Genomic DNA, 7,687 nt, shown 5'->3' with positions numbered 1-7,687 from the left:
TTTGCGGGGAGCCCTGGACCTTCAATTAGTTGAACCCCAAATACATAATGTACAGTCCCAGGGAGCTCCAAGAGTAGAGTTCCCTGACCTTTCCTATTCAAGCTGCAGTTCACAGGAAATTAATCTAAGACAGCAAGATACACTTCAGTAGTCTCCCCTGTATATGCCTTTCCATTGAGACACATATTTCAGCACTGATCAGAGACATGGGCAGCCTGTTGGCTTTAAATCTCCTTTTTATTGTTTAAAACAATTTGACTTTGTTGCAGAAATATGCAGAGCTTTACATGCCTGCTGCACAGTTTGAAAATCCTATAAAACAGGCTGTGGGAGAGCCCTGGCCTGGAAGAGAGTTTTCTAAAGGAAACATTAACATGATTATAAAGAGCAACCGGTTCCTTTGCAGGGGGAAGCCAGTGAGGTTATGATTAAAATAAAAGTTCCCATCACACTGGTTTATAATGAACCCAGCTACGCTGGGAGCTGGCATGCAGCCTTCCTGAAGAGTTAGTAGAGGGGTTGTGTGCAAAAGCCTTTAATCTTCCTGGCTGACGTGACTGATAGAGCATAAAGAAGTTTCAAAGGTTGGTTCAGCAAATCCTGTGAATCCAGGCACTGCATTCGCAGCCTCTAGTAAAGTGTGGGCTAGAAAATAAGGGCTTGAAAAGAGAAAGATCCCAAATGTAAGGGAGCAGCACCTTGCTCCTGGAAAAGTCATAGTCAAATAGAAGCGTGTGTGTGTCGACCCAGCGATCAACAAAGGGCTCCAGTGACTGCTAAGGAATTTGGATTAAAGTCTCCTGCACGTGCAATCAGGTGCACAAACGGGTTGGGTGCCCAGTGACAGGTTTGCTCACACAGCTACCCATTACGTGCTCACAAAACGGAGGTATTTTCACATGCATGTGGATGTTCCAGGAGGTATGCAGATGCCATTAAGAAGCTCATAGAAAACATGCCCATGCAAAACCGGTACCCAGATCCCCTGCTGATGGGGGTGTCATAAGGGGTAAGGATGGAAACCGCAGGACCAGGGAGGAGTTCTCATTGCAATACAGGGCATTTTGGCAGCAGTGACAGGTTTTGGAAACAGCACATTTTGCTGATTCATGAGGGAGAGAACGTCCCTTTCTTGTTCCTCCTTTGCCTTTGTTGAGCCTTCAGCTGCGACTGTACGATCGGTTCTCTCGTAGGCAGCAAGACGTGCTGCATCCAGCGCTGGCTTTGTGCGCCTCGCTGATGCTGATGGTCCTTTTTGCGTGCTCATCTGACACATAGTGAAGATTCCTGCATCTTGCATGCATGCTTGGTGACTTGCCTGATTGGGGGTGGGAACTGGACAGGGAGGTTTGGGATTACCGCACCAGAGAAATCCAGGCCTGGGGTCCTGCCGGTGAATTTCACTGTTACTTCTGCTTGCACTTGTGCACATAGTAACCTGTCACGTAGCCAATGACAAAAACCGTCCAAAAGAGGATGTTTCCTCCAACCACTTTAACTGCAATGCCGATTTTCCCAGTGCACAGCTTAGTGTAGATTCTAGGGAGATAAACAGGGATAAGGAACAACTGTAGTCATCCTGGCTGCATTAACAGGCTAAGTAGAGCTGACTGGGTTTGCTATTTGGCTGGGAGATCTGCTGTCAAACTCCAGGTTGGTACTGGAAGTGGTGCTGGTGATTCAGGAGGTGGCACCCAGTCACTAGTGATCAGCTGCCCTGTGAAAAGGGCTGTGAGGGCTGTGCCATCTCCTGGTTGAAATATAAAACCCAGGGCCTGACTGCTTGTGATCACTGAAGATTTTACAGCATCTCTCCTCAGAGTAGAAATCTTAGCCCTAATTCAGGGCACAGTCCACCTGGAGTAATTAAACTTTGTCCCCCTCAACCTTCCCTGAAGCTTCTGTTCAACACAACATTCTTCACTGCACTTCCTGAACTGTTGTGTAGCGTGGCTGTGTTCCGGCCAGAGGTGGCTGGTTTTAGTGGCAAGTGAAGTGATTCTAGTTTATTGTAAAACACATTAGGGGGAAAGGCGTTAGAGAAATAAATGTTACTATTATTGTTACAGAGTCTACATGGGGGGAGAGAAAGGTCGTATTTCTCTTCCTTTCCATGCGTTAGGGTGAGTGGAGGAAAGAATCACGATGCTGTAAGCCACTCAGTCACTGTTTGCAATTTTCTAGAACAAAGGAATTATTTAGAATTGTGTACAGACATCTTAGCTTTTAAAATAGTAACGTGGCAGCCAGCTATATCTGTAACTTCAGCTAGATTGTGAGTAGAGCCCAATTTCTCTGCTTTAAAAATTCCAAGTTTGGTTCCCATTCGGCAATCAATACTCAGGCACTAATCTCACTGACAACAGTGGCACTGTATGATTGGAACCTTTGTGTGTTTCGGCGCTGCTAGTTAAACTGAGAGACAAAGACAATCCTGGAAGATTTGACTCCATTATCTTCCAGGAGATGATCTGTGTTGGCCTTGCAGAAATGCAGTTGGTAGATCCTGGGGAACAGTGTGTCTGGTTCTAGGACCATGTATGGTGGATGTAGGGCTACTCTGCTGATTGACCATGGGCAGTCAAACCATGTGGGTTTCTGTAATTCCAGCACAGAGGGATAAAAGGTTGACAGACTCTCTAAGGCTAAGGAGAAGGACAGGAGGGCTTGCAGGGAGCCTCCATAGCTCACGAGGAACACCTTGGCAAGAGGAATAGGTTCTGGACAGCTATTCCTCTTGTGTGCATTGTTGAGTCTACACCTCTTAGGCAGCCGAGCCACAGGGGTCTCACCTTTTACATCCCGACACCTCAGCAGTGGATGTGTTCACACTGACTTCATCACGACTACTGTCATTCCACCTGCTGTATTGAACACCTGTGTCTTGAGGCTGCATCCTTCCAAGGAAAAGGTTGAAGGAAAAAGACTCTAGGAAAGAGGCAAAGGCAGATACAAACTAAGCTGATGCCTTGACAAGAGGAAAAACTTAATGCAGTTTCCTAACTTTTGTTTATTCTCCTTTATTCCTTATGAAAGTGACAATTACAGTCAATGATGTGACACCGGGCATGACCATGTGGGGTTACACTCTCTTACTGACTCCAGATCAATAGCTGTCAAGACTAATGAGAAATACAGGCATAAAGTAGTGAGACAGCTATACGTACCAATTACTATCAGGGTTAAAACGGAATCCCCCTGAAAAGTCTGACAGGACTTTGAACGGGAACTTTGATCAAGCCTAAAAAAAAGTGGATGGGTGACTGTGAAACCACTCCTGAGATTCCATTTATTGATCTAAGTACATCAATCAATTGGGCTCGTGATAATTTGATGTGTAAATACCTGTTCACTGGGAATTAGACTGAGACTATCAAACCAATTCACCCAAGCAAATAAACCTACAATCTGGGGTGAAAAGCTCCATCAAGTCATTCAATCTTATATATTTGATTCAGGTCCAGATTCCAAACACCCACAAATCTTTGGAAGGCTTAAGAGCCCCCTCTCCCTGTAGAGTAAGGACTGCCTAGCTGCTGCCCTCCACACCCCAGAGGTGTCTGCACTTCAGTAAGGAGATGTATGTATGTCCCATGGTTTTTGAAGCGTATTGGGATTCTTATGGTGAAAGGTCCCCCTACAGAAATGTAAAATTTTATTTTATGAAGCCTACCTAAAATTCTCACCAAGACTGAGTTATCTAAAGTTACTCCTTACTCTCGGTCTTGCAATGCAGGTTGTCTGTTTCTCATGTCATAAGCTCTTCCAGACTGGGAGTACCAGATATTTGTGCCTTGTAGAGAACACGCCATCGGCACTTAACAGATAACGCTTTACAGCAGCTAATTTGCAGTAATTTTAAAATTCTCCTGTTGTTGCCACCTCCTTTATGACCCAGCCCTCCCGCTCCTGAGACACGGCGCGCAGCACCCAGTGCTGTGAGACAGCCATGCCTGGCAGAAGGGAGCTAGAAGAAAGAGTGGCCCTATGGGAAGCAGCACAAAAGAAAACTAGAAATGCAACTAATTGACGTGTGTCTGGGAAAGAAAGGGGACCTGGAACAGAGATGGGGCAGAACTGGGAAGGAGAAGATGGGGCAGGACCGAGAGGAATTATGCTGCCTGGGGGGTATTTTCAATTTGCCCTTTTAACTGTGATTATTTTCACTTGGACCCTAGCCTATGTTTTGTAAATAGAGGACTTTACGTTCTTGGCATTGCTGACATAACAATGTCCCTGATTAAGGTCTAAATTCTAAGCCTGCTAGTGCCAGCAATCGCACTGGTGTTTGCTAACGTACCATGTTAGTGATTAGACCCAGCAGCTCCGTTCAGAGTTCTGGCTCTGCAATCTAAATGCCTCTTCGTGCATATCCCTGTAGCATAGTGCAGGTTTTTAGAAACATTTACTATCATCTGCAACTTGGCATGAGCCTGGCATATTGTGAGGAATTTTTCAAAATATTTTTACATTTTTAAAGATGCCCCGTTTTGACCAGCCGGATCAGATTGGGTCAAAGGTGGCTTTAATCCACTTTAGCATTTGTCCAATCTTGGCGCTGCTGGAAAGTGGGTTAGAGCAGCCTGAAGGCTGTTCTAATTTACACCCATCTCCAGAGGCCACACAGGACTATCCCAGACTAACAGCCAGACACAACAGTGTCCTGGACAAGCCTCCTCTTTGCTAGGCTGCACCTCCTGTGCTGGAGAAGGGGAAGTTGTGCAGGCAGGAGGCACCTGTGCCACAAGAGGATTCCTCCATGTCAGGGGACGCCCCACTGCCTGACTTCGCTGGGTTATACGGCTGCGTTGTGCTGCTGGAGCAACGCTCTGCAGCTGCAGCCCCGCTGGGAACCTGGCCCCTGGGTTTCAATCTGATGGTGTTTTTTTCACTAATAAAAGCCATTGTCCCTGTACAGGGGTGACAAAGGAGCCTACTCTCCTTTAAAGTCCCAGGGAAGGACCCAGCACAACGTCAGTCCTTGCACTTTGGGATGTTGAGGAGCTGCTCCTTTCAGGTGTCTGCCTAGCTGCCTTCTGTATGATTTCCAGATCCAAAGGTGTCACATCCTCTCCAGTGATCACTATATTCAAATAACATATTGACCAGTTGGCTAGAGCAGACACATTACTTCTGGCTGAGAGATTTTTAAAATGAAGCCATATTGCCTCTCTCCATTTCCCCCAAACCAACCAGTAAAAAGTAGTTTACCACTGGAATGGGCTTGGATTTTACACTCCTCCTCTCCTCCTAACGTCTGCGCAGAGCTGGGCTTCAGCAAGTCTACCCCTGAAAATTGGGTGGAAAAGTGAAAAAAAGTAAGAAAAGAAAAGCGAGTTTGCCAGAGACTGTGTTTAAAGCTGCAGCATGCTCTCACCTGAGGATCAAAGTCCTTCTCTGACTCTGCTCCACGCTGTTTCTTGGAGAAAAATAACCCTTTGCCTTTAGCTCTTTCCTTGCTGGGTTGATTGTGAGCTTTTGAGCCTCGGTGTTTCCTGCGTGTGCTGTTGTGTTAAACCAAGATTAGAGGAGGCGCAGGGAAGGAGGCGGGGCCCATCAGTTCAGAGCCTTTCAGCACAAAAACACAGGTGCCAGCTACAGCTGGCTGACTCCGTACATTCTGACCTAAGCAGCAAAATTGCTGGGGCAAAATTTCCACAGTTCCCACATGCAAATTCTTTAACCCCACTCCATCTGAAGGCAAATGAGGTGCATGCAATGGAGAATGCATGCCAGAGACTTGATCTGAGGAAGGAGTATAAGGGTTACCACCAGAAACATTGACCATTGGACCTGGCCCTTCCTTTATTTCAGCATTCTGACCTCAGTGCCATCACAGCATTGGGATTCCAGTGAAAGGTGTGCACGGCCCTGGGAGAAGCTGGACAGCAAGCAGGGGAAACTCTTGAATATTCTGTAATCCCTGAAATCCTGCCCGCAGCCCTTACTCCTCCTGGGCTAGATCCAGAGCTTCTCATTCTGTCCTCCATTGACGTAATGTAGTTATTCCAGATTTACATCAGTGTTATGAGATCAGAATAGGTACAGTGCACCAGAGATCTAGTCAGCACTATCAGTCTGAAGCAAAATCCTACACTTGTACTTCTCTCTTTAATGGTGCAGATTAGGGAACTGGACAGCTCGGGGGAAGGTTGCTGATGGGATACAGAGCCTTTCACACAGCCAGATTGGTTGCTGCAATGCAGCTCTGGTCTGTTGTTTCCAACTGAAGGCTGTCTGGTGCCCTGTCTGAAATCAGGCAGTAGCCCCAGTTCAGTACTGAGTGGGCAGGTGTCAGCATCCCAAAATCACCTTTACAACTGGCAGCTAGATCATCCATCTCAGCAGAGAGGGCACAGCTTGAAGGGGCCTAAGAAATTAACTCCTGTCTTGCCCTCAGAGGTAGTCCACTCCAGCCTGGAGTGGAGGCCCAATGTCAGGGTTCTCCGGAGCTTGCCCATGTAGGACCCTTAGTCCAGCATCTCTCATCAGTAGTCAGTTCACAGAGAAATGCAAAAAGGAAGTTGATTTTGTGTTTGGTTGTATTAGAAATATTAAAACTGAAGAGAAAAGCAATGGCACATCCCTCACTACCATCGGCAATGGTGTTTTCCAAGAGACATTCAGCTGTGTGAAGACACCACCTAGAGAAATGCAGAGATCAGACTGAAGAGGGCAGTGGCAGACATTAGTCATGGAGATTCAGCCTTGTGCTAAGCTGACGAGGAAAATGTACTTTAGCCTGGTTGACCTTTGCAATAGACCTCTGGAAGCAAGCATTGTAGAACTCCAGGCAAAGGGCTGGGACTGTCACACGGGGATGGATTTCATTTCCAAATAACTATGAGGCAACCATCTGAGTTGTGAATTTATTCTTCTGTTCTGTAGCGGAGAGGTTGTATCCTTAGCCTTCCTAAGGGCTTTGGGTTTGAATCTCTTGTCACCCTGTGCCCTTTTGCAAAGTAGGAGTGAAATGGTACAAGTGAGTGGAGAATCCTAATTTGGCAGCGTTTCATCACCACTTTACACTGGTGTAGATGAGGTCACAAGCTCCAGGCCCTGGAGAACCAGACCTTTTATTTACTGTGACATAATTCAGCCAGAAATCTCGTACAGATGAGGAGGCTGTTCTATGCATTTGGAATAACTTTGTCCAATGGGAAATTCATAAGTGTGGCTCTTGGTTGGGGTAAAACACAAACATGCAACTTCGATTTGTAACTGGCTTTGGAGCTACCTGCTGACAGCACGGAATTGGCATGATGCACACAGGGAAGTCTTCCGGGAAGTAGATATTAGGGTATTTGACCTGTTCTGTTAGTTAGAAGGAATAATCATGTGCATGTCAAGGAGGTGATCATCACATTGATTATGGAACTGGTTTAAAATTTTGGTCACAAAGGCAGGTTTCTAGTTTGCTGTTATCAATGGCAATAAGGTACAGTTGAAAAGTGACTCTGTAGAAATAACAGAGTGGGGTTCCATGTTTGTCGCTCAGTTATGCTCACTTTGCAATCCAAAAGATTTTATTTTTCTAATCACCAGCACTGCAAACTTGTCTTGGTCTCTGAAAATCAAGCTGGTTTTCTATGGCTCACACATCACTGACAAAAAAGATTTTGCAATGGGAACTCAATTAATAATTCTGCTAAGGGAACATGAGCCAGAATAGAATCCAGGTCCCGCT

General features: G+C 46.1%; 1 protein-coding gene across 3 annotated transcripts; it reads right to left on the bottom strand.

Moving 5' to 3' along the window:
• Window positions 1-218: 218 nt before the first annotated feature.
• SMIM1 (small integral membrane protein 1 (Vel blood group)) lies at window positions 219-6,804 on the bottom strand. Of its 3 annotated transcripts, XM_037881104.2 has the most exons (5): window positions 5,378-6,804; window positions 5,212-5,289; window positions 3,168-3,241; window positions 2,793-2,928; window positions 219-1,539 (listed from the first exon to the last, which is right to left on the bottom strand). In XM_037881104.2, exons 4-5 carry the CDS (start codon window positions 2,894-2,896, stop codon window positions 1,407-1,409), a joined length of 237 nt encoding a protein of 78 aa, XP_037737032.1. In that variant the 5' UTR covers window positions 2,897-2,928; window positions 3,168-3,241; window positions 5,212-5,289; window positions 5,378-6,804; the 3' UTR covers window positions 219-1,406. The 3 variants fall into 3 exon arrangements, with proteins under 3 accessions (XP_037737032.1, XP_007070285.1, XP_037737033.1); XM_007070223.4 differs by lacking the exon at window positions 3,168-3,241 and having other exon boundaries at window positions 5,378-6,799; XM_037881105.2 differs by lacking the exons at window positions 3,168-3,241; window positions 5,212-5,289 and having other exon boundaries at window positions 5,378-6,803.
• Between the last annotated feature and the right edge of the window lie 883 nt (window positions 6,805-7,687).

Source organism: Chelonia mydas, chromosome 18 (assembly GCF_015237465.2).
Source record: "Chelonia mydas isolate rCheMyd1 chromosome 18, rCheMyd1.pri.v2, whole genome shotgun sequence".
Taxonomy (NCBI): Eukaryota; Metazoa; Chordata; order Testudines; family Cheloniidae; genus Chelonia; species Chelonia mydas.
Note: the sequence above shows the minus strand (reverse complement) of the source record. Positions and strands in the feature narration are given on the sequence as shown.